The 25,826-nt window shown below is 53.0% G+C and overlaps 1 protein-coding gene across 8 annotated transcripts in view; it reads right to left on the bottom strand.

The window, feature by feature from the left end:
- Positions 1-10,013, bottom strand: part of ETV4 (ets variant 4) — a 14,037-nt gene extending 4,024 nt beyond the window's left edge. Inside the window, exons 1-8 of one of the 8 annotated variants that reach the window (XM_004684118.2) lie at positions 9,875-9,973; positions 9,236-9,346; positions 8,952-9,045; positions 8,689-8,736; positions 2,363-2,416; positions 1,095-1,221; positions 494-655; positions 27-295 (exon numbers count right to left, since the gene is read on the bottom strand). In XM_004684118.2, the coding sequence (XP_004684175.1) occupies positions 27-295; positions 494-655; positions 1,095-1,221; positions 2,363-2,416; positions 8,689-8,736; positions 8,952-9,045; positions 9,236-9,295 (814 nt within the window). In that variant the 5' untranslated portion in view covers positions 9,296-9,346; positions 9,875-9,973. Of the gene's footprint in view, positions 1-26; positions 296-493; positions 656-1,094; positions 1,222-2,362; positions 2,417-6,904; positions 7,072-8,688; positions 8,737-8,951; positions 9,046-9,235; positions 9,347-9,478; positions 9,636-9,874 lie in introns of those variants that run through there. The other 7 variants (XM_012726590.1, XM_012726591.1, XM_004684116.2 and 4 more) reach the window with 7 other exon arrangements.
- Between the last annotated feature and the right edge of the window lie 15,813 nt (positions 10,014-25,826).

The following is a 25,826-nucleotide window of genomic DNA, read 5'->3' as shown; positions in this document are numbered from 1 at the left end:
CGCCGGTCCCAGGAGCCATCTCTTACCTGAGTCGTAGGCGAAGTCTGTCTGCTCCTGTTTGATCACCACCCCCGCCCCTGGGTACCTGTGCCCACTGACCCCACCTTGGCTCACAGGGGGCTGGCCCGCCTGCTCATACAGGGGGTCAAGGTATTCCTGCTTGAAGCTCTGCTGGGGGTAGGGTGGGCAGGGCTCCGACAGCTGGTGTTGGTAGGGGGCTGGGAGGGGTTCCCGGCCCCCTCCCTGAGAGGATGTGAAGGAGTGGCGAATGTCCAAGGGCTGCTGGAAGACGGAGCTGGATACGGTTGGATGGAGAAGGAAGAGAAGAGAGTATTAAGTGGAGCCTTCCTCCTCCTCATGACTGCCACTCAGACCTTTCAGAGCCAGCTCCAGAGCAGGGAGATGCGCCAACACCCCTTCTCCCCTAACCCCCCACCCCAAAAAACTGGGTGGGACCTGACCCCCTAGTCTGTGGGTCTCGTGGTCTCCTTACCTGTGCTCCCCAAGGTACCCATGGCCAGGGTGGGGCTGGGAAGCGCCAGAGGATCTCAGGAAACTCCGTTGTTCTGCCCGGGAAAAGGGCGGCAGGGGCGACTGTCCGGGGGCACCAGGGGCAGGGGACTTGATGGCGATTTGTCTAGGGGGGTCATAGGCACTGGAGTTGGGGGGAGATAGGGGTGAGGGGGCAGGGAAGCAGAACCCTTCATCCCCAGGGAAGTGAAGTCAGGGGGTTATGGAGAAAGAGCAGGGGGCTGGGCAAGAAACAGCATGGACCACTCAGCCCTGCATGAACTTTCTCTCCTGTCATGAATCTTCCTGCAACTGGGTATCATCATGAGAACACCTGTCCCCAAGCCTGAGGACTTGGGCAGTGGAAACAGACTGTTCCGGCCTTAGGTACATGCCTGGGGTTCCCTGCCGTTTGAATCCAGGCTACTCAGAAGCCCTGGGCAGAGCTGCTCCCGTACAGAAGCTGGGAAATCCTTTCTGGGGTCTAACCTGTGTCCCAACTGGCCTCCACTCCTCGGTGCCCCCCCAGAGCCCCGGCTCTCTGAGTCCTTCTGTGCCCCCCACCCTCCACGCCCCAGGCTCACCTGGAATAAAGGCACTGCTCGCCATGGTGGTAGGGGAGGGGGGGCTTCCTGCTGCAGGACAGGGCCGGGTCTGTGCGGGGACTCTGGGGCTCCTTCTTGATCCTGGTGGTGGGGCTGTGGAAAGCTACTGTGGGGGTGGGGGAGGCAGAGCATCAGGCGAGAGGCAGAAGAGTGCTGCAGCCTGCTCTCTGAGGCTAGACAAAACCTTGTGCCCTCTCTGGGACTCAGTTTTCCAAGACCCCCGACAAACTGTTTGGCATTTACACTATGTCTCCCTATATGAACACATATTACGTTTCTATGTCAAGTGAATGCCCCACATGAACCAAAGAAACTGTGCAAAGGTCAGTACTTAATGCAGCCCCAAGCCCCTGTGTGGAGCGAGCGGCTCCAAGCTGGTTTTCCAGAGGGCCCTGGAAAATTCCACGGAGAGGGATGTTTTCTTATTTGGGGCTATAAAGCATCTTTCTTCTGGGTAAGGCTGGCTATTAGCCCACTTGCATGTCAGCTGAGTAACATCACACACATGCTCCTAATTATCTGTGAAGAACATTGGCCTTTCCTGTGGCCCCTACTGGGTTCTCAAACTCCAGTCAGCAGGCTGAGCGGCAGAGTTGATTACAGGCCAGGGGGTGTGAGATTCTGACCTCAGTGGAGAGTCAAGTAACCTGCCATTGACTCTTCTGTTACCTGCTCTTTTCGATTATCTGTGCTGTTTCATTTCATTGGCGAAGGGAGCTGAGAGCAAAGTATCTGGCATTAAAGGCAGGCTGCTCAGTAGCAGCACTATTGAGTTGGGTCAGATCATTTTGTGTGTTGGGGGGGGCACTGTCTGATGTTTAGCAGCATCCCCACACTCAGTTCTTGCCTGCCAAGGACATCCCTGGGACTCTCTGTAGGCTTTGCACATATCTCCTTGGGGGCAAGATCGCCTGCAGTTGCACGAAAGTAACTTAGAACGTTAGCTTTGGAGCCTGCAGGACTGGTCCAAGACCCTCATTTCAAGAATAAGGAAATGGAAGCTCAGAAAGACTATGTGTCTGCTCGGAGGTCACACAGCTAGAACTAAGCAAGCCTCAATTTTAAATCAAGATCTTCACCTCCCAGCCACTGCCTTGGTCTTTGAGTCCAAACCCAAGAATGGGGAGTCCTGGCCATCGCCCTTTTCTTTAGGAAAGAACAAGTCCATCTTTTGTGATTCTTTATCCCTGTGACTCATTTCCTGCCCCCGCCGCCCCTCCCCATTCTCTCCAAGGCCCTCAACTCACAGTTTTCTGCATGGAAATCTGGAACAAACTGCTCATCACTGTCTGGTACCTGAGCTGCAGAGAGAGTCAGAGGTGAGTCTGAGATGGGGGTCCCCAACGGTAACCCCTGGGAGACACCATTATTGCAGCCCTGCAGAGTTGCACCAGCCCAAGGGGAAAGCAGCCTTCCCAGGACTGAGGCAACCCCACCCCAGGTCCTAGTGCCCGCCATCTTGGGGCTCCGCTAGGATCCTTGAGGGGGCGCTGCAAGTACCCAGAACCTGTCTGAGCAGATTCCAGAGTCTTTTCCTGGCTGCTTTGTCTTTATTCCCTCCATTTTTCTGATGTGAAGACAGCCCTGCCCCTCAGTTTGCAAAGTTTCCTCAAATTTCACGGCAGAGTTGCACCTGGAATGGGGGTTAACTGGGAAGGAAGTCTGTGGGCTGAGAATCACCTGGGGAGCCTGCCTGGGGAATCTGAATCTGCATTCTGCTCGGCTTCCCTGGCGGTTTTGAGATGCACTAGGAATTAGAGCCTGGGAAAGTAGGTAGAATGGAGCTGGGCTCTGGGGGGGCTAGTTCAAGAGAGGTGAAAAGAGAGGAGCCCGGGGACACTGGCAGGTCACAGGCTGCATCCCTTTGATGTGCGGTGGGAAGAGAGGACGTGCCAAGCTGGGAGGTCCGAGGGCACTCGGGTGCCAGTGTGGGCGCAGCTGAGCTTGGGGATGAGGCGAGAAAGCTAAAATAGAACAGCAGCTCATCCGTGGCCTCCAACCTGGAGACCTGAATTTCATTTCTACTGATTTTCCTGGCCTCACCAACCCCTTCAGGTGGGTATTCAGCCGAGGGCCTCCCCTCACCCGAGTCTCTGCCCATTTTGGCCCTTCTCTCGAGAATAAATAGATCACAGAAAGAAGGGGGAGGGCAGACACTGAACTCCAGGATAATTAGCAAGAGAGGGGCTTGACGGTAAAGGCAATGGAACCAGAGACTAGACTTGTTTCCCGGATTGGAGAATGGGGAAACTGATGAATAAAATGATGAGAATGAGGACAGCCAGAGGGGTAAGGAAAATCAGGGGTTGGGAGACGCCCCTCCCAGCCTAGACAGTACCCCCCCAGTCTCTGGGGCTCCCAGCCGAGGCCAAGGCACTCTTTTCTTACTTGAATTTCAGCCACATCCTCTTATCAGAACCCCCATTTCCACTCTCACCTCCCAGGATCGCTTGTTCTCCGAGCTGCCAGAGCTTTTTACAGAAGAAACCCAATCACTCTGTCCTTTGCGTAAAGCACGTGAGTCCCGCGCTTCCCCAGGCCCTGCGGGTCTCCCTGCTTACCCCTCTGCCGGCCTCACCTCCCAGTTAAGCTCCTTTCTTTCTCCCCCAGTCTGTGCCTGCCATTTGTTCCTGGCCATTGAATCTTACCTCACTGTCACCTCCTCAGAGACCTCCTCAGACCACCTAAACCAAAGTGGTCCCTCCTGCTTCCATTTTGTCCCTGGCACATCCGGCTACCAACACTTTTCTTATGAATGCATGTTTGCATGTTTAAAGCCCATTTTCTCCAAGTAAAGATTATATGTGGGGAGGCAAGAGCTTATCTTTTTGGTTCCTCTGATTCCTCAGCACGTAGAACAGGGTCCAGCTCAGAAGTAGACATCGCGTATGTTATTTGTGGACCGTATAAATAAACACAATGACCCTTTGTCCTCAGGCCGGTGGGGGCCAATACTATGAGGCTGGATGCAAGGCCAGAAGGGACGCAAGCCCCCCACCCTTAGTCTTCCACCCCTCCCTCACTGTGGGCTCTGTCCAGCCTCAGGTAATACCAGCGGCCACTGTCTGTGGACAGCACATCTCAGGCTGTGATCAATGGGTTGGGCTGGGGGTGGGGGCTGCAACTTCCTTTAAATATCAGAAGTGTCAAATGAACAGATATTTGTCAATAGTTGACTTCTGGACAGGGGATTAGGCAGAGGGCTTTAGCAATCAGAAGCCACTGGCAGCTACAGAACTTCTGAAAATTCAGCATCAAACAATTCTAAAGTGATCAAATAAATCAGCAGGACATGAAATCCCTGGGCAAAACAAACAAAAACACAGACAGCACAGATCTTTTCAGGAGCTCAACAAAAGCAACCATTCTCAGGCTGGGCCTACGGCCATGCCAGGGGCATTGTAGAGAGGACGCCCAGCCCCCCTCCTGGAGTCTCATTCCACAGGCCCCACCCGGGCATCTGTATTTCCAACAAGGCTTTCCCCACACCTCCAATCGCACCCCCAATCTTGTGACCCTTAACAACAGGAGGTTTGGGAAACTTTGGATCACAGGAAGGACAGAAAAACCTGCTCAGCTGCCCAGAGACATGAAGCTGCATTCGCAGTGTTGTGCCCTCTGACCCCACCACGGCAGCACCAAGGTGGCAAGGGGGGGTTCCCAGAGCAGGATGAGCAACACTTCCCTCCCTGCTACCTAGGCAAGGAGGGTCCCGAGGGCAGGGGACGTGCAGAACATGGGGGAGGCTGACTGACGCACTCTGGGCCCCCTCTGGGGCTTCATTAGCTGCCAGTTTCCATTGAGGTAATGGGCTGGGGGCATCTCCTACTGGCGTCAGAGGGCACGTCACATGACGCTGGAGGGCCCTAGGGTCATCTTGCCTTTCTTCCTACCTTAGGCCTGAAGGTAACCACACCCCCTCCCAGCAGCGTCCCCACCCCCAGACACAAACCACATGCCAAGAGGTGATGCCACTTTCTTCCCAGAACCAGGAGAAATCAACCAAGACAAATCTACTCCTGCTTGGCCCCTCCCAGACCCTGGCCTCCTCCCAAGGGGCCCTGCTCAGAGACTGTCAACAGGATAGAAATAGGAACAGTAACCTTGAGCCTAGCGTTCCTGGAGAGCAGGAGAATTTCTAATACCATGTTTGGTCTTGAGCACATGCCACTCTATTTACTTGTAGCTTTGGCTGATTTTTGGCTGCCAAGCTAGTGTGCCAGGGTCTGCCCCCAATTCCATCCTGGCACTATGGAGGAGTTTACCTGCCTAGGGGGATAGGGAAAATGCCAAGACAGCATAATGCCCAGAAAGAGAGAATTTTAGGGAACATTCCTCCACACTGGGGTAGGGAGTAAGTCATTAGAAGAGGAAGGGACTGGGGGGCTTTCCAAGCTGGCCTCCAAGAGAATTGGGGGACTAAGACAGTTAAGTAATTAAGCCAACCCCCAGCCTAGTCACCTACCTACACCATATATGTCCCATCACTGTCTCCCCTTCCAATCACAGGGTGAAGGACCTCTTAAGGAGTCCCAGTGGATTGGGGGGGCCAGAAAGGGGAGGCATTCTCCCAAGCTTCAGCTCCATTGTGTCACCACTGGTCTTGTCTTTCACCCTTACCCCGCCCCCAACTGGCAGCCTCTGTGCTGGAAGGAACCAGTTCTCTATCTATGGAGGGGACATTTGTCCCCAGGAGCCTTCTGGAAAGGGAGGAGGCAGAAAGATGTGGAAGAAGGCATCATAGCTAGGAAAGACTGGAAGCAGGATTAACCCCATCTTCCCCCCTGCCCCGCTGAGACACCACAGGCAGACACAGAACCATGCCCCCGGACTCATTTTCCTTCCTGGCAGCACCCAGGTGAAACATACTCCACACACACCCTCCACAACACCCTCCACACATGGGGGTCTCTTTTTGGATGTACAAATAATGGGGAAAACCAAGGGAAAGGGAAATTAGAGACCTTGGAGGAAGACCTGGGAGCAGGGATTCCTAAACAGGGAAGGACAAACCTGTCTTTTTGAGCTGCTCATAAAGGCTATAGGCGATATTCTCCCTAGGAAAATTCACCGTCCTTTGTGCATGATGCACCCCTGATAACTTTACACACCACACCCGAGGGTTCAAGGAGCCCCCTAACCCACTCAGAGCTTCTGTGGATCTGCAGACCCCGGCCTCGTACCAAGGACATGCCTGGCCCAGCATCAGCGTTCCTCACTACCACATGGACCAAAGCCATTGTCCCCACGGTTCCCGAGACCTCCTGCCGAATCCCGAGGAGACCCTTGACCAGAGCAGCACCCCTTTACCCATCACCAGACACAACTTGGGCTCAGCCTGCCTGAGCCTGTCTCCTGCAGCAGCCTGATTCTTTCTCCAGCAACTCAACAGATCCTAGGTACCCTAAATGAGACACGCCCTGATTGAAGCCTCACTTCATTCCCCCCCCACATGCTCCCTCTAGAAAAGCCTCAACCCCCCAAATATCTAAGCTGCTTCTTCAGGAGTTCTCACACCCTCATGATTGCCAGACCCTGGATCTGCACCCACATCCCCTGGGATCCACCTTGGGGATTGCCCCCTCTACCCAATTTTCACAGCCCCACCCACCCCACAAGGACCTGCAGCTTTTCTCCAAATTGAGGCTTTAGGGTGAAATCAAGCTGAAGGAGGGAGGTTGGGCTCCGGCCCCCATTCTTCCTGACTGCACCCCACCACTGGCAAGTTTCCAAAGAAACTAGTCCCTCCCTGCCCCCCAAATTCCCTCTGGGCTGCAGGGATCACTGACCTGGTGGGAAGAGGCAGGAGAGGAGACTGGGGTGGTGCTGGGATGGTGCAGGGGGACAGGGCCCCGGCAGCTGCATCTGTCTCCGCAGAGTGAGAAGGAGCAAGCGGCCTCAGCATCCCCCCCTCAGGCCTGGCCATCCATCGCCAGCTGGGAACCTGAGCTGCTCCCTCAGAAGGAAGGAGAGGGAACCAAGGAGATCCCAGAGCGCCCCCCCCCCCCGCAATTCCCACCCCCACCTCCCCACCCACAGGATTTAAATGTACAGGGACTCCCAGGGTAGCGGCTCGAAACACACACTCACTGTCACAGGGACACAGGCGGATAGACACACGTACAGGCTCTAGGCCCCCACCGCCGAGGGGTGGGGCTTCCAAGGGTGAGAGAGAGCATTTCCCTCCCCTTGCTATTCCAAAGCCAGGCACCAATGAACCAGCTGCTGCCTAAATGCCAACCTCAGAGCCTGCCCTCTCCATGACAGTCCCGGGAGCTGCCCACTGTGGGAAGTGCGGGGACCCTCATCTGACAGACAAGGAGGCCGGCGAGTCAGACAGAAGTCAGGTGTTGGGGAAGGAAGTCTCCGAGAGACCCAGGAAACTGAGACCTCTGCGCTCTGTTCTTCAGCTCCAGCCCAGCTCCGGAACCCCAGGAGGAGGATGGGCAGACTGGGTAAAGCTTTGCCTGTGACCCGGAGCCGGGCACACAGGGCTTGCAGTCAGGAGTGGTCTGCCCAACACCCCAAGCTCCCGATCCCCTGAGCACCCTTGCAGTCACTCAGCCATGAATTCCACAGGCATCCTGCTAACATACGTATTTGGGGATAGACACCAGAGCTGTCAGGACAGATTCAGTCTCGTCCCAAGTATCTAGTCAGGGGTCTTTACCCCAAAATTTAATAGAAGGTTACATGGTAGATTTCGGCATAAAAAATTTGCTGTAGATCTTTGGCAATGGAGGGCTGGGGGAGAGAGGAAGAGAAAATCCCTGGAAAGGGGGCTCCTGCTGTTTGGTTTCTTGTTAAAATATAGATTATCCCTAAGATAGGGACAGTAATTAACCCTTCCCTCGGAGAGACTATCTCAACACTATAAGCCTCCTACCTGCAGTCCCACAAGCAACACCCTCAGGTCCCACCAAAACACACCAACAAATGCAGCCGGGGAGACCCCAGAAACATAATGCCTACCCCCCAGTAGGAAGCTAACCCCTTTGCCTGCGGAAGAGGTGTTTGGGAGGAAAGGAGGTGTCACCATCAGAATTATAATCAAGGCTGGGGCCTCATGGCAAAGTGCTGCAAAAAGATTTAAACTTTTGTTCTTTTGGCTCAGGCAGCAAATTGTTTGGCCCTGGGGGTTGGGAAGAAGAAAAATCAATGTTTTGGCAACTTGTGAAAAGAGGTAACAAATGAATTGCTTCTTCTCATTCTCTTGTCACTCACCCACTCCTCTCCAAGCCCCCAAAGCACACCTCAGCCTGGTGGCTGCAGCCAAACAAACTTTGCAAATGAAAATTTCAACCAGGAAAACAGGCCCCGGGCCAAGTTCCATTCAAATAAGCAAATACCCCACACAATGGTCTGATTCATCCCTAGGCCTAGTTACACAAGCCTGGCTCAGGGCAGAGAAAATAAATATCAATATAAGTGTCCACACTGGGTGCTGGGGAGTGCGGCAGGGGAAGTGAGGAGGGGTACTGGCAAGCTCCTGGAATTGGGGAGAGCAAGGAAGTGGGCCAGGTGGAAGAGAGCACCACCCTCTCTGTAACAGAAAGATCACAAAACTACTCACCTTCAGCCAGCCACGTCTCCTGGAAGTGACTTAGATCCTGGAAGAGATCTAAGGGGTGAATAATGGAATTGCAGAAGGTGAGGTGGAGGTGATGGTGAGGGTAAGCCCTAGCAGCACCGCGCCACCCCCTCCTCCTCGGAAGGTCGGGACAGAAAGATCAAAGTCTTTAAGTGCGCCTTTTTGGGGAACGGGTGGGGGCTCCGGGATGGCCCTCCGGATATGTGTGGTGAGGAGAATCGCAGCTTCTCCCCGCAGCTCTTTACCTTCGGAGTCGGGGGGCGGCAAGGAGCCCGGGTCCATGAGCTTCCCTTGCGGGATCATCAGAGCTTCGCGCAAGCCCCCATTTCCGGGCGATTTCTGCGGGGAAGGGAAAGAATGCCCCCCCGAGTCACCCCGAGGCCCCCCGGTGTGGGGATGGGATTGGGGTCTGGGGTGACGGCGGGGCCGGGCTTCCCCGGACCCACTGGGGCCGCGGGGACTAGGCTGCTGGGCGGGTAGGGGCGGGGTGCGGGGCGGGGGCGGGCGTGGAGGCCGGCGCGGCGCTCACGCTGCAGAAGGTGTAGGGCACTTGCTGGTCCAAGTATCCGCCTTTCATCCTCCGCTCCATCCGGCCGCTCCCTCCGGCCGTGCGGCCCGGGCCCCGCGCGGGGGCTGAGACCTGGGGGGCGCGCGGGGAAGGGGCTGCGTTCGCGTACGGTCCGGTGGAGGCAGCGGGTGGGGGTGGGTCAGGGCGGCGGGGAGGGCGCAGTCCCGAGGCCCGGGGTCCGACGGCAAAACTTCTCCGACTCACTCAGGCGATGCGGAGGTTTCCGTGTGTCTGGCTGCGCGCCGCCACTACTCCCCTCCCACCAAAGGAGGTCCCACCTGCTCCTGGGAGCCGGGCTCGCCGTTTCGGCTGCCTTCTGCAGCCCCGCTCTGCTCTAGCTCAGTTACATAAGACGTGTGTGTGTGTGTGTGTGTGTGTGAGTGTGTGCGCGCGCCTGTGTGTGTGCGCTCGCGCGCGGAGGAGCGGACAAGGCGTGCACCGTTCGCACGCCCACAACTCCCTCGCCCCCTCCAGCCCCGATCGCGGCACCTCCCCCACCCCCGCCCTGTGACCGAGGGGGAGGCGGCGGAGTTTGGTGTGAGTCGGAGGCTACGCGCGGAATCACAGACACTCTCTGCCCTCCGCCTCCCGCAGCTTCACCTGAGGCCCGGGCGTCTGTGCTGGAGCCGCTGGGGGTCCGGAGCATGCCCCGGGGACTGCACCGAGAGCCGCGGGGCTGTGCGGAAGCTACACGGCCCCGGCCCGGGGTCCCCCGCGCTCTGGCTTGTTTTCCCGGCGCCTCAGACAGTTGTGAACCCGGGGGAGCCGCTGATTGGCGCATTTCCTACGCCTCGGCCGCGGCTCATTTCCCCCTTCCCCCCCCGCCACATTCTCCCCCTCCTCCTCCCACCCTGCCCTTCCCCCGCCACCCCGTTCCCTTTGTTTCATTGACTTTTGTGAATGAAACCCCAGGGCCGGGCACGCCCGCCAATCCGGAGACTCGCCCGGCAGAGTCGTGGGGGCGGAGTTTCCCAGCCTCGGGGGCCTATCAGAATGCAGGGGCTGGCGCCCAGCTTCATTCACGGCTTGAGCTTTCATTCATAAAAAAAAAAAAAAAAACAGCACGGCCAGAGTTCATTCATAAAGAGCTGAGAGAAAAGGAGGGAAGCCGAGCTCCAGTGACTTCTCAGCGGGGTTCGGCGCTGACCCGGGGGTCTGAGGCTCTCGAGCTTCTCGGGCTTGGGTCTGCACACGTCTCTGTGCATCTGTGTGTACGTGGGAGTGTGATTATGTCTGCGTGTGCGCCCTGGGGGGAGGCGGACTTGTGTGCCCAGAGGAACAATAAGACTAGCGTATATGAAGTGCTCGGCTTCCACGTGTTCGTTTCAGTCCCATAACCTGGCGAAGTGGTTCTATTGTTCCCTTTTTACGGAGGTTGAAAACAAGAGCAGATGGTGATTCGGCCATAGGGTTTACAACTCAAATTTCCTTCGTTCTCCTGTGCAGCCCTTTGAGGCCACAATTAAATGAACTAAAACTACGTGCCAACCACTGTGTGCCAACACAGTAGGTGCTCCATAAGTGTGAGCTGGCATGGAATCCAGGTTTTCCCTCAAGGGTTTGTGCTCAGCAGAACTATTCTGTGACCCACTTTCTATTGATTGCTGCAGAAGCCAGAGGCCCTAGCCTGGACATTTGAAAGCATGGTTCCCCCTAGCCTTGTTTCCTCTTATGCTGAGTAGGGTACTAGGGATTCCCAAAAGAGCTGAGGTTCTGGGTGCCAAAATGCAGGTCTCTGTCACCTCATTCCTCACCACTTCATTTAATAAACATATATTGTGCCCGACACTGTGCCAGAAAGGCAGTTGTGATCTAGCCAGACACTTGATGGATCTGGACTGCTTAAGCTGCAATTGTGGGAGCACACAGGACTTGGAATCCCCCAAGCTATTTTTCTGAGCTCATTCTCTGGGACCAGTATATGCACTCCTTTAAGGAGAGCCTGATTTTTTTTTTTCCTGCCTGTTTGTAACAAACACAAGTGACTAACCAAACTTCAGGTGAGTAGGTAACTGTTTTCAAAATGCATTGAATCCAACACCACACCACCTTATAGGTGAGGCTACAGAGGTTCAGAGAAGAAAGAACATGCCAGCTCTTTCACCTAATCAAGAGCAGAACTAGGTCTAGAACCCTAACCTGCTCGCATCTGCTTAGGACTCATCCCATGAGATCATCTTGGGCAAATGAAATTAACTTCTCATTTGAAATATCAGCCCCAAGGTCCACATCTATTGCCCATCTTCTCCGGACAGGCTTCCATAAAACCTGAACCAGTTTTTAAAGGCCCAACAGCATACTGCCTGAATCTCTGATGAGATGTCTTCCTTTCTGCCTCACAGCCTCGTCACCCTATGAATGGAGAACACACAGAAGGACGTATCACTTGCTTTTTCTGTACATCTTCTCCCAGCCTGCTAATGAGGGTCCCATGAAATACTTGTTTAGTCAATAGGTATCATCAAGACTAAATTAATGGAACTTAGTAGGAACCATGCCCAAGGAAAGAGACACAAGCCTGAGCAAATCCCAGCTTTGTACTGGATGGAACCAGTTTAGGGAAGAACTGCTGTCTCCCAGCCAAGAGAAGAGGGGGAGGAAGACACAGGATTCTTTTGGGGAGTCAGTCAGCTTTATTAGGTCTCCATGACAATGAGGAAAATTTTGGCGGGCTTCAAAGCCAGCATTCTTGTTGGGGACTCTTTGGAGATGCCACTCTGGATCTGAGTTCTTACCTTTTTCTGGACAGGCTCCATCAGGGCCCAGACCAAAGAGTCTCCTCGCCAGGCTCTGCCTTAGCAGGTGTTCTGAGTGAGACAAGATACCTCAGCTGCTGCCACTGTGGCTGTCACCTGGTCTCCGATTCAACACCCAGGCTCAGAGCTGTGCATCTCCAAGGAGAACATTCAAGCCTCTTCCAGGACAAGTTGGGGAGAGGAAGGAATAGCGGGGGCTGGGGCTTTCTGATGTGAAGTCACATCACCATCACAGTGTTCAAAGAGTGTGACCCACACGCCATGCCCCACTGCAAGGCGTGGCCTGAAATAGCTCATGCAGCCTTTGCAGCAGTCCTGTGAAGTCATGCGTCAATTGTCCCCATTTTGCAAAGGAGGAAACAGTCCTGGAAAACACATCTGCCTCAAAAGCATAAACAACAGATAGAGGACACCCCTAGTGGACTCACAAGCACAGAATACTCTGAGGGAGCACACAGCAGGCCGGAGGGAGGACCTGCCTGAGCCAGACAGTACATAATCTGGACACACCCGGATTAGGATGCTCACATCCCCGCCTGGATATACAGCTTCTAGGAGGACTCCCTCGACTACTCCCTGACACCTCCCAAGGCACCTGAGGGGAGTTACATAGGTAAACTGGGTAGCTTTTTCCTAGGAATCTAAGTTGTAAAATGTAAATGTAAGTTTCAGATATGCAAATGTTTATAAGAGGCAGCATGGAGAGACTCCTGGCTAGGAGCCATCAGAGAAGCAGGGTCTCTGCAGATGGCTTCAGAGGCGCCAGATTTGGCTCTCTGGGTTGTTAGCTGGGGACCTTCTGTGGGTCACCTGGCCAGCTGCATTGGAGAGGACAAAAGTGTCTTTAAAGACCTGGCTTCCTCAAGGTCTAGAAGAACTGAGAGTTCCAGAGCTTAGGAGATGAAACTCAGAGGGTAACCAAGGAGACCACTTGGGTAAGACCAGATGGTCAAGGGATGTCTCCTCATGTCTTTTAGGGTGTACTTTTAGTGTCTCCCAGTGAACTATTGTTATAGAGCAGGAAGAGAAGGGGTACCACCGAACCCCCAAACCTGCCGGCTCTAAATAGGTTCTGCCACCTGCAACATCAAGACAAGACATAAGAGCTTTAATGAAAAGGAACTTTAAAACAATGAGTGTGCAGTTCAGAAAAGACAAAGATTTTAATTTCTAAATCAAATTTCTGAAGTTACCCATCCCCTTGTGGGTAAAAGTCCACCCAAAAGGGATTGGCCCAAAGCAAGGCCTAAAAGCCCGCCACAGCCTAAAGCACCTTCTGGCAGGGACCCATAGAAAAGGGTCAGACAGGGCCAGACAAGTCTGGGAGGAAAAGAGCAAATTCAGAATCAAGATAAAAGCTGCCATAGCCAACCTCCTCACGGGGTCTCTCACCCACGTCTGTTTCAATCAGTCCAGGACCAAGAAGAAGCAAACACGGTTTCTCCACATGTCTCTCTCTGCTCCACATGGCTTCAGGTCTCCTTCTGGCTCTCCAACCTGTTTCCTTCTCCAGACTCCTCTCTTCTCTGTTCAGCTCCACCCTCCTTCTGGGTGGAATAAGGAACCTGGAACTTCCCCTTTTCCTGGGGACCACCCTGTTGCACTATCACCTGGGAGAATGTATCCGAAAGCAGGGTCAACTAGTGGGGTGAGCAAGCATGGGGCCTTCCCATTGACTGACTGGCCAGACCCATGAAAAAAAGTGCCACTCTTGTAGTCCTGTCTCATGGCCCCATTTTCACATTGCTTCCTGTAAACTGCAGAGCCTTGCCTCCGGGGTCCATGGATGTTCCCCCTCCCCGAGGGGCCCCCCCCACCGTCCCCAACTCATGGCCTGCATTGGTGTGCAATGTGCTGAAAAGTAGCTTTCATCTGGGTCATTGCAGAGCAGGTCCAGTGAGATGCATTTACATGTTACCCTTTTTTTTCCTTCTTTTTAAACAAGGCTAAATAAATGTGTCCCCCTTTCATCTGGCATATTGTCCCAGGAGGAAGTTTGAGCCTAACACTGGGAAAAGAGCTGGGAGGCCAAGAAGAGATGGAGTATGTCTCCAGGAAAGTACTTTTTATTTTTATTTTTATTTTTAGAAGGTGCTGGTGACTTAAGCTTTTCGTACTTGCTGGCTGCAAGTAGCTCAGGACTCCCTCCATCCCATTCCGCCCCCACCCCAGAATGCAAAGCCCTGTTCCTTTAGATTTCAATCCTCTGCTTTGAGACACCCAGCTCAAGAATAGGTCATCTTGGAAAACTGCAGGATATAAGATGTCTTTAAAAATTTTTTTCTTTTCCTGTCGAAGAGAGACAAACGGACCCATGTCAGCGGCCTAAAGGATTAGAATGGAATTGGTGCCAGTTGGGCAGGATCCAGGATGCTCCCCATTTTAATTAAGTGTGGACTTGAATTATGAGGGGCCCCTGCTCCCACTGGGTGGGGCTTTGCTAAGAGAAGGCAATTTCTCTCTTTGAAGATTAAAAGCCGTTTATTCCACTTAGTCTCTCCTCAAATATAGACACTCTGAGAGTGTCTATATTTGTTCTTGTCATCAGAAATAATGGGCATCCAAGGGGCGCCCCAGCTCCCGAAGGCAGAGGCGGGAACCCTTAGCTCACAGGAACCTGGGACTTTCCTGGAGGAAGTAAGGATACTGGTGGGGATTCCTGGCTTTATGTCTGGGGGTTCCCCTCCCCAAACTGAAACTCTCTGCTCTCTTCTGTCACCCACAGCCTCACTGCCCCGGAGTGCCCTGGAGGTGCCCAGGGCTTCCATGTGACTTGGGGAGCTGATCCTATAGATTTATTTCTCCTGTTGATTCTCATCTATTCTGCTGGCAACCCCAGTCCATTTTTCTGATAATTTCAAGCCACAGTTGTAAATTTATGATCTGGGGCCACAGACCCTAGAGCTCAGGAAGTGATGTTCCCCTAGGTGAAGGCTCTGTTCTCTTCGCTCTCCCTGGGGACCCAGAAAAGGCTGGAGAAAGGAAGCACAGTAGGAGCAGAGACATGCTGAGAGGACACAATACCTAACCAGACTGGGACCAGACCTTCTGGATCCAGATGTAAGTTTCCAAAATATGATGTTTGCAGAATGCTTTACACTTGATTGTTTTCCTGAGCCTTTTCAGATATGTTATCTTATTGCATTTTCCCAGCATTCCTCGAAGTAGGTATTTTTAGTTGCATTTTAGAGTCGAGCAACTCTAAAGTTCAGAGAGCAATTTGCCTTATGTCACCCAGGGGTAGTAGGGTGGGAAGGGTTGGGGGAGGGGAACCAAACTAGGGGCTTCTGATTCACTGTCCAAGGGACACCGGGCTCCAGGGGCTGCGGCTTCTGAGAACTGAGGACCAGAGACAAAAGCAAGGGTTTCCACCAGCCTGATCCCCAGTCCTCCCATATGTTGACCCCACCTGACCTTCTCTCTGACATTTCCTTCTTATGTTTTCTTCTCCCCTCTACAAGTCCTACTTTTTTTGTTAAGAAATACTTGTTAGGGTCTTGTTAATTGTGTATCTTCTTAGGGGGTGGTTCACATTTTCTTAAATTGCACATCAGACATGAATGTCTCCCACAAAGGGAAACTGATGGTGGGGGTGGGGGGGTGTTGCTTTTTGCTCCCTAGAAATTGAGCATGTAAAGTATATTTAATTAAAATGATAAATCTGATTTCCAGTTTTGTTTTTACTACTGCTAAAACTAATCTGTTTTATGCACATTTGCAGAAGCCTGCAGCCATCAAATCAGAGATTATTAGAGCTGTGAGGCACCTGGAGATCTTCTGGTCCAAACCCTTCATTTTATAGACAAAGACACAGAATCTCGGATTGGGGAAGGGCCCCCTAAAGTTCCAGTGGTGGGTGAGGGACGGATTCTTCAGGGCTCCACCTCTTCTCCCTACTTCAGTTTATTGCTATTGTTACTAGGGAGGAATCACCAGGCTCTGCTCCTTTTGAAATGCTCCTCTCCCCCAGCTCCGGGTGGGCGGGGTGTGGTCCATGGCCTGGGGCTGGGGGGTAGGGGTGGGTCCAAATTGGCTTTGGTTGCTTCTTTACCCAGTTTTCTCTTTCTGGCTTTTAAGACTGGATCCTTATTCTGCGTTGAGATTTTAAATTATGTTTGGTGCTCCATGAATTTTTCTCTGCCCTAACTGCATGGTAGTAACCACATCTTTGTTTTCCTTACTCCTGCTGTGTCTGCACAGCTGAAAACAGAAGCTATTGAATTCACATTTTTGTTGCTTTACTTAAAACAGGGTTGTCCATGTTATTAAAAAAATATTTTTATGTATTTATTTGGAGAGGTAAAACATACACCTGGTACAAAATGTAAAAATCTTATCAGGTCTCCCTGGTGACCTAGGAGCGAAGTCTCAGGACCCCACCCTCCTTTGAGTGGGGCAGGGAAGCTGGAACCTTCCATTTTCCCGGGCACCACTCTGCTACACCCTCACCAATTAGGCCTGAGTCCCCATGGCTCAGCCCACTTCTCCTGTCTGGCCCGCTGCTCGCCTCAGGAGTGTATTTCCTAGATCGGCCCCTAGATCGGCCCGTTCTGTTCCCTACTCTGTCTCTGGAGAATCCTCTCATGGCCCCCGGCCCCCCTGCACCTCTGTCTTACACCCCAGCTCTTGTATGCATAAATAAACAAATCATTAAAAAGAATAAAAAAATAAAAGCACTGTAGACCTTAGAAAAAATGAGAGAATGTCTAGGCAAGGTTGGATTTCATCCTGGCCACCAATACCGAAGTGTGGTGGTGACTGCTTTGCTGGAGTCCTAAAGGCAACTTTAGTCTGGCGTTAGGTTCATGAGCTTGGTTTTGAGATAGATGAGGTGGGTCTAGATCCAGATTCAGGTTGTGTGTGATGGCTTTGTGACTCTGTGCCTGGGATGCCACATCTGTACAAAGGGGATAAGATTTTGGCTCTCGATTTGAATCACCTCGTTGGAGCAGGGGACTAGAGATGTGTAGCAAATGCTGAGTCAATGAGAACAAGCCCGTTCCAATCTCTCATGTCATGAGCACAGTGACTGTGCAGGCGGCTTTGCCATGGCCGCCTCCCCAGCCCCTCACTGTCTCCACCACGGTGGGCCTCTTTGGTACCCAGAGATGGGTGTAGGGGCTCCTGGCAGCGTTTTTGCTAGCTATGGGGTCAAAGGCACCAGTAGCAGAAAGTGGACTGAGTCCAGTAACCCCAGAATTCCTCTGAGGGAGGAACTGTAACAGGGTGGTCCCAGGAAAAGGGGAGATTCCAGGTTCCCTCCTCCACCCACCCAGAAGGAGGGAGGAGCTGAGCAGAGAAGTGAGGAAGTCTGGAGAGGAGTCTAAGGAGAAAGAAGCAGGATGGAGGCCAGAAGGTGACCTGAGGGAGGCACGTGGAGCAGAGACATGTGGAGAAACTATGCTTGCTTCTTCTTGGCCCTGAACTGGTTGAAACAGTTGTGGGCGAGAGACCCGTGAGGGGGTTCACTATGGCAGCGTTTATCTTGATTCTGAATTTGCTCTTTTCTTCCCAGACTTGTCGGGCCATTTCTGACCCTTTTCTATGGGTCCCTGCCAGAAGGTGATTTAAGCTTGTGGCGGCTTTCAGGCCTTGCTTTGGGCCAATCCCTTTTGGGTGAACTTTTACCCACGAGGGGAGGGGAAACTTTGGGTGTTTGTCTTTTCTGTATTGTATACTCAGAGTATTAATGTTCCTTTCCATTAAAGCTCTTATGTCTTGTCTTGATGTGGTGGTGGCAGAACCTATTTAGAGCAGGCAGGTTTGGGGGTTCGGTGGTCCCCCTCTCTCCCTGCCCTGTAACAATAGTTCACTGGGAGACACTAAAAGACCTGGCTTCCTCAAGGTCTAGAAGAACTGAGAGTTCCAGAGCTTAGGAGATGAAACTCAGAGGGTAACCAAGGAGACCACTTGGGTAAGACCTGATGGAAAAGATAAATAGGGTCAAGGGACGTCTCCTCGTGTCTTTTAGGGTGTACGTTTAGTGTCTCCCAGTGAACTATTGCTACAGGGCAGGCACAGCTTCCTGTATGAGGAGAAAGCGGGTGAAGTGGGGGGCTCTTTTCAGTCCTTCCTGATTATTTCCCTTCATCTCCTGCATGTTGGTATCCTGGGGAAACAGCAGCAACTGCCTAACCGTGGTTCAGGGGGTGCCAGCCTAGGAGCAGATCCTGTCTCCTTACCGGGTTGGTGGCCAGTCTCCTGGGTACTTCAAGTCCCAGTCCGCAGTGGCTTTTGGGATGTCTACATTTCTAGGACAAGGGATTCTACCATCTTTGGTGGAGAAGTGGGGGGTTGTTTAAGAGGCAGGAGGTGGCTATCAGAGAGAGGGGACTGTGGGACCTTGTGTCCATGGGCAGGTGTGTTTGTGTTCATGTGTGTACATACACTGGTTATAATCATTGCTGCTTCACGACTCATGTCCAAGCAGCAGAAGGCTGCAATGACTCCTCCAGAATGAGTCCCGTAGAAGAAACTCGAAGGTCGTGCCCAAGGTGGCTGACGCTATCCTAGGGAAGTGTCTTTCTGGGGCCTGGGGTGCTAAAGAAAATAAAAGGAACAACCCAATCTATTGGGTCCATTTACCATCAGAAATCATCACTGTCATCCTCACCCTCAACCCCAACTTCAATTCTCAGCAAGCATTGACCAAAATACACTTTGTGAAAAAATCACGCTCCCTGTGCACAGGCTCGGCAATGAGTCAGCCCCTGCACCTGCCTCACCATCTGGTGATGGGGGCGGGGAGCAGCTCCTTGGTCTCAGTGTTGTGCAAAAGCCAGACAGCTCCCTTTCACTGGAGTAAGAGACCAGGGTGACAGCTTTGGTCCTGGAGTGCCCGTACCTTCCTGTCCATCTATGCCATTTCCTCCAGGAAAACTTACCTGGTACATTTATTTTCCCAGGAAGTCAGTTACTCCTCTTCAGCATTCTCAGTATCTGCTGCTGAGAAACTACGCCCTGGAAAAGGTAAGGTCTCTCTCTGCATGCCAATCTCCCTCAGTCTTATAGTGGAATCTTTGAGCTGGTCATGGATTTACCTCCGCTGCATCAGAAGTTACTTGAGGGCAAGCTGGATGCCTCACGCCTACTTTGTATTCCTCCCTTCCTCTTTGCCATCCCCCCCCCCAAAAAAAAACAACAACAACAACACACACACACACATCCAGTCCAGGCCCTGCAAGAGTCTGCAAACTGCCTGCTGAGGCTGAATGCTCAGTGCAACCTCTGGAGCTGAGTGTGCCCGGGGGAGGGTCTCTGGAGAGGCTTGCAGAGACTGGTGCCTCTGAAGCACAGTTCAAGAAACAACAGCCCTGGGCTGAGTTTGGCCAGAGCTGGTTTTGGAATAGCCTGTAACTTTTTCAATTGTTGGGGAGAATCAAAAGAAAAGTAATGTCTTATGATATATGAAAAAAGTAAGATAGGCCACTTTGCCTGTTCATGAGAGTTTTACTGGGCCACAGTTGTGCCTGTTTGCTATTGTCTGTGGTAGCTTTTATGCCACAATATTTTTTCTCTGGTCCTCTGCAGAAAAACTTCCACAAACCTTGCTCTGAAGTCTGGACAGAGACTTGATGCGCAGATGGTGAGAGTCCTACTGAAGTCAGGCAGCCCAAGGGGGAGGGGAGGCGTGTGTTTCTGGGTAAGTCAGAGGCAACAGTGGCAGCACACACCCATCTCTGCAGCAGGAGCCCTGCCGGGCTGAGAAGCCCTTTGGAGGCTGCATCTTCCCCAGTCAAGAGACCCTGGGTCCAGGTGAGGACCTGGGTGAGTGGATGCAGGGCTCTGCTTCCAGCTGCTGTCCAGCCCCAGCTCTCCGCTTCTATCCAGAGGCCCTGGAGGTGGGTGTGAGATGGGGCACCTGAAAAGGGGAAGAAGGGGCTCCCAACGCACCCTGAGTTCACCCTCCTGAAGGCTAGCCTTTCCAAGTGAGATGGAGAAACAGATTGGGGTCTGGGGGTGGGGGGTGGGCCCTGCATGCCACCTGAACTCTGGCGTCTCAGTCCACAGGTGAGAAGCTGTTGGGCCCCTTAGGAACTTGACTGGAACAGCCACGAGCCAGAGATGAGCAAGCCCTGTGCCTGGGTGGCATTTCTTTGGGACTGAGGGGTCGAAGTCACCGTCACTCTCACCTCCAGGAGGCTGTCTTGAGGGTGCTGACACCAGCCCTACTGAAGCCTGCACCTGCACTGCTGGTCCCCCCACCTCGGTCATTCACTCACTCATTCACCTCATTTCTGGACACTCTTGGTGGGCTGAACTTACCCTCTGCTGGGGAAGATTTGCCGTTGCCCTTCTCTGCTATGGGGAGAACGTTACAAGTCAAACAGAAATAGCAAACGAACATTATGGAGAGCTTCTAGGTGCCAGGCACTAATCTAAGCCCTTTGCTTGTATAAAATTGTTTAATCCTCTTGAAAACGCTGTGTGTTAATTCAAGGGGGGAGGGGAGCGGGGGGAGAGGAGAGGAGAGGTTGAAGAGATACTGTCATTATCCTCTTATTTATAGATGAGAACACACAGGCTCACTCAAGCCAGGAGAGGGAACTTGCCTGAGGTCACCCAGTTAGGAAGAGGCAGAACCAGCCTATGAACACAAGTTTGTCTGATTTCAGAAGCCAAAGTCCTAACCACACCCTGAATTTGGGTGTTCAAAGGAGACCCTCCTTACGGGAGGATCAGAGACTTCTCGGAGGCGGCTCTGGAGCTGGGTAGGTGGAGGTGGGAAGGATTCGGGTGCGGGTTGCAGGGAGGGTACTCCAGGCTTAGGGGATACTGGGACCAAAGCCAGGAGCACGGCTAGATTAGGGGGAGACTCTAGGTTGGTGTGGCCCGGGGTATAGGAAGTGGGACAGTCAAGCAATCCCTCAGATACGAGCTTTGACATTTTCTTGGGCATCTTGACTCTGTGGCCCCAAACCCCATGTCCATGTTGACTGTCCACAAAGATGAGTGAAAACTGGCCATGGGAGAGAGTCTAGGTGGGAGAGAGTCCAGGCTGACCCTGACCTTACACGCTCTAGTGGCCTTAGATGTGCTTCTGTGGTCTGGGCAAAATGGAGCCTGGGCTTGCTCCCTGCCACGAGGCTCCCCCAGACCTGCCTGTGAATGCTCCATGGGGGCCATTCTTCTCTTCTGCTGCACGAGAGGGTACAGCTTTTCCTTACAAGCATGCAGGCATGCTCCCCTCTGCAGAGGAGCAGGAAAATTTACTTTGGGAACTTGGAGAGCCAAGCCAGGGACCCAGTTTGGAGATTTAGTAGCTGACACCCCAAAACTATGAGCCTCAGGCATCCAACCTGGGTCCCTGGCACCTACATCAGTGCTTAATAAATATTTGTGAAAGAAGGAAGAAGTGACTGGGTGCTGGGGAGGGGATGTCCGCAGAGGTGTACAACAGGCCTCTACCTGTCTGAGGCTTCCTGTCTAGCCGGGAGGTAGGTGGGAGTGGCAGAGTGATGTTATAATAATAACAACATTCTTCCTAACTCAACCTGGATACACCAGAGACAACCTGGAGCTCAAGGCGGACGCGAGGCTCTAAGTTCCACTCTGCCTAGTAGGGCTTTTCCTGGGGACCCCCTCAGGGTCCACAACTCTGCAGTCTCCAAGATAGTTTTGAGCCTCTTCCACCTCCCAGAGCAGGTGGCTGTCGCAGGGAAGGGGCCCCTCAGAAACACTCTGTGCCAGGCTCCCCCACCTCTATATTATACTATAGCTTGGGGAGTCAGAGAGGTTACGTGATGTTCCCAAGGTCACACGGCCAGGAATGGCAGCTGGAGCCCTGGCCCCTCTGATTCCGTCTGGTGCTCTTTCCATTGTATCATGAGCTTGATAGGACAGGAGACACGAGCCCTGCTGTTTCAAGCACCCCCAACCCCAGTGAGGACACCCTGAGGTAACAGAGATGCTAAGAAAACTGGCTGGAGCAAGGAAGGTCAAAAGGAAAGGAGCCACCTGTGGCAGGGTCTGGATTCCCCACACCTGGGGGCCGGATGCAGCCTGGTGGCTGGGCTCAGGATGCCCGCTGTTGCCTGCTCCCTGGGGTGGGATGGGGACAGGTGTTAATTGTGTGGCACCCTTGGGCCCTGCCTTCAGGAGGAAACTGCAGGCAGATGGAGACAATAAATCGGTGCTCTGTCTGGACACAGCAGCGGTTCTGGAGCCGGCTGGAGGAGGAGGAGGAGGTGGAAGGTAATGAATTAATTGATGTATCCATTTTATTCACTTATTGAGCAACTGGTGGAGATGGAAGACACAGTAACCTACAGCCAAAAATAACAGCAGCTCCTTTGAGCACCGCCAGTGCCGGGTTAAAGGTTTTACAGGTGTTACTCACCTCCATATGGTGAGCGGGGCTCAGCCGCAGTCACTTTCCCAAAATCACAGAGCTAGGAAGTAGCAAGAGGTGCAGCTGAGCCACAATAGAGCAGAAGAGGCCCCCAGAGCGGTGGTGACCAGTGCCTGGGGAGATTTGGGAGAGGGGGCGTAGTGGGGGTGGGGGCAGGGACCTAACTTTGCAAGAAGACTGAGGTTTCACCCCTGGGGGTGGGGAAAATGCAAAAGCCCCAGTGGAAATGGTTATCTCTGGAAGCTGACAAGTGTGGGTATTAAAGGTGGGGCTGGGGAGTGTGAACGCTCTGGAGGCCTGTTTGGGGCTTGGCTTGTACCTTAGTATCACTGGGGAATCTCAGGGCAGGGAGCAGTGTGTGGGGTGTTCAAGCAGTTTTGATCTGTTAATTAGATCTTGGCTGGAGAAAGGGGGGTGCCCGCTCTGGAACCTTTAAGAGTGGCTGATCCCTGATTCTGTCTGAGGCCTATATTCCCTTCTCTTGCCACATAACACATGATGGCATCACTTTATTTTTTAAAGATTTATTTTATTTACTTATACATCCAAGAGCTAGACTGCAGGCCAGAGGTGGGGGTGGGGCATGAGGCATGGTGGAAGGATTCACCAGAGACAGAGTGGGGAGCAGAAAAGGCAGATCTACTGAAATGCACTGCTGAGGGGAGCAGCGGGAGGGACAGGAGGGGTCTGCTGAGCCATGTGGGTCAGCTCCCAGGCTGGGGACTGAACTCATGCTTCAGTGGCTGCTGATAGCTTCACAGTGCTGAGGTTTAACCCTTCCCACCACCAGGGAGGCCCATGATGGTATCACTTAACCCAGACAGGTGGTGGTGGCATTGCTACTAACTAGGCCACTGAAATCACAGGCTCAGAAGCTGACTCCTGTTGCCCTGCCCCCATCAAGCTATGGGCTAGAGCAAGTTAACCCTTCGTGTCCTCATCTGTAAAATCGTGCTAATATGACAGCACCCATCTCTGAGAGTTGGGTGTGAAGATAAAATGACATGACAGCAAGGAGCTAGCTCAGTACATGCTGGTTCCAGGTATCAGTGGGCACTGCCCTTGCCCACCCCCCCAACAGTCAGCACTAACTCTGGAGTGTCAGGAAGAACTTGGGGGTGCTGACCTACACCCTCTCCAGCTGTGGGTGGATCCCAGCTTCCCCAAGGATGGCCTTTCAGAATGGGGACTGGAAGCTTGGTCCAAACACTGCAAACCTGCACTCTCTGCCTTCAGTGCTCCCTGTCTTCACCACCCCTCTCCTCCTCGAAGCTCCTTCCCCCTTTCTCCTCCCCTGTGATTATCTTAAACCCTAGCAGAGGTTTGGCTGGGCCCCATGCCCCTTTGAAGTCCTCAGCCAGGTTCCCAGTCCCACACACTGACTTCTGAGAAAGCTGCTTCCCATCAAATCCTGCCGCCAAAAAGACTCCCCTTTTAGGTGTTCCTGCCAACTCCGTTTTATAATCTCCAAGCAGGGGAGGGAGGACAGTACAGGCACTTTGTGTGCAGGAAGGAAGCAATTAAATTATTAGCACTTTGAGAAATTAAACGACATAACTTATGGTGGAATAAGTTTAGCAAAAAAAAAAACCTTGTAATGTGAGAAAACAATTAAAAAGAATTATATAAGGTTGGGCTCGCTCCTTTATTGCAATAGAGTTAGCAGTTCATTGATTATCATCTTGTTATAATGCAGCAGGATGGTGTGGCTGCCTCGGAGGCAACGACGCTCAGGAAGCAAAGCCCTTAGCTGGGTCCTGCGAGGGAGTGAGGGAGCTGAGCGGAGGACAAGCTGAAAGGTTTTCCTGGAGTGGGGGAGGGGAGAGGGGTTCAGGGGAAGATCACTGGGGCCAGGGGGCAGCCCTTCGCCTTTGCCTTTCTGGAGGCTCCTGCTTTGGTAGTGGGAAAGGAGTTTGCGGACAGTGATTCCTCCAGGTATTCATGGCAGGGGAATATGGCCACACGGCTCCCTAGGGGCACCTGGCACATGATCTCTGAGGCACCCTGTGCACCCCTTGTTGGGAGAGCAGAAAGGTAAAATGCTGCAAATGTATGAAACGGAGCAGCAGCAAGCAGTGGAGTAGCTGTGCAGCCGCTGGCCGGAGCTGAAATTCCCAGGGCTGAGTGGGGGTGAGGAGCAAATCACTGCTGCCCACACCCCGCAGAGCTTCCAGATCTCCCAGAAAGGGTGACCGGAGGAAGCAAGGTGGAAAGGGCACCCTCTGTGGATCCCGTTAGATGATGGCCAAGGACAGGCTGAACGGATGGCGGGTGAAGGGGACAGGGGTCGCCCCTGTGTGGAGGGAAGGGGGCAGTCTGTTCACTGCGATGGGGCACGAGACCACCTTTCTGAGGTGCCAGAAATGTGTATTTTTGTGAAAGATTTATTTGTGCATACAAGAGTTGGGGTGGTGGCCAGAGGTGGTCGGTGAGGGGAGAGGTGAGAGGATTCGCCAGAGACAGAGCAGGGAGGGGAGCAGAATGGGCAGAGCTGCTGAAACACACTGCTGAGGGGAGCAGCAGGTGAGGCAGGAGAGGTCTCCTGTGCCTGTGGGTCAGCTCGGGCCCGGGATGGAAGAGGGAAAGGCAGGGGATGGAAGTCGGGTTGCAGTGGCTGCTGATGGCTTGTAGCTCTGATACTTTAACCGCTGTGCCACCAGGGAGGCCCCAAATGTGTTACATTTCCATCTAGGTGGTGGTTACACAGGTGTGTATGTGAACTAAAATATTGTTTTATAAGACCGGTGCACACTGCACAGTTGCCAGGATGCATGTTCTCCCTCCACACCGGAGGAAGGGCAAAGGGCAGAAAGTAGGAAACAGAGGGATAAAGGCGATACGGTGTAGGTAAATTAAAAAACACACACATATAAAATACTGTTATCCAGCTGTAAGAACTCAGAAAACAGAGTCTCATGTGGACATAGGTCACGGCAGGAAAAGAGATGGAAGGTTTGAATGAACGAGACATTACTCGTGCTAACAGGCTGTGAGTGGAGTCGTGCAACCGACTCAGCCTTCCGACGTAGAGGCAGATGTCTGCAGAAACTCCCTTGTTAATTTTGGGCTGGATGTGGCATGCATGGGGTGTTGGAGCATTTAGATGTGAAAACTGAGTGTAGACTTAGTCACTGCCAGGAGGCTGGGGAGGAGCGACGCTCACGAAGCCGCCATCTTCTCTGCAGCTGCAGAGTGATGTGATCCCGCCTCAGTGGACCTCACAGGCCTGGGCAGCTGGCAGCTCATGCTGGAGCCATCCGGCCTGTCCTTAGCTCAGACATCCCGCTCCCAGCGAGACCCTCGGCTTCCTTATCCTCCACAGCGGGACCATCAGGGTGCCTAAGATCAGGACGGAGTAGAGTAGGGTTAGTAAGGTTTAAATTTAAAGAGCCAATAGTAAATATTTTAGACTTCGTGGGCCCTGAAGTTCTCTGCCACAGCTGCC

The sequence above is a fragment of the Condylura cristata genome, unplaced genomic scaffold (assembly GCF_000260355.1).
Source record: "Condylura cristata isolate star-nosed mole 26May11 unplaced genomic scaffold, ConCri1.0 scaffold00017, whole genome shotgun sequence".
In the NCBI taxonomy this organism is placed as follows: Eukaryota; Metazoa; Chordata; class Mammalia; order Eulipotyphla; family Talpidae; genus Condylura; species Condylura cristata.
Note: the sequence above shows the minus strand (reverse complement) of the source record. Positions and strands in the feature narration are given on the sequence as shown.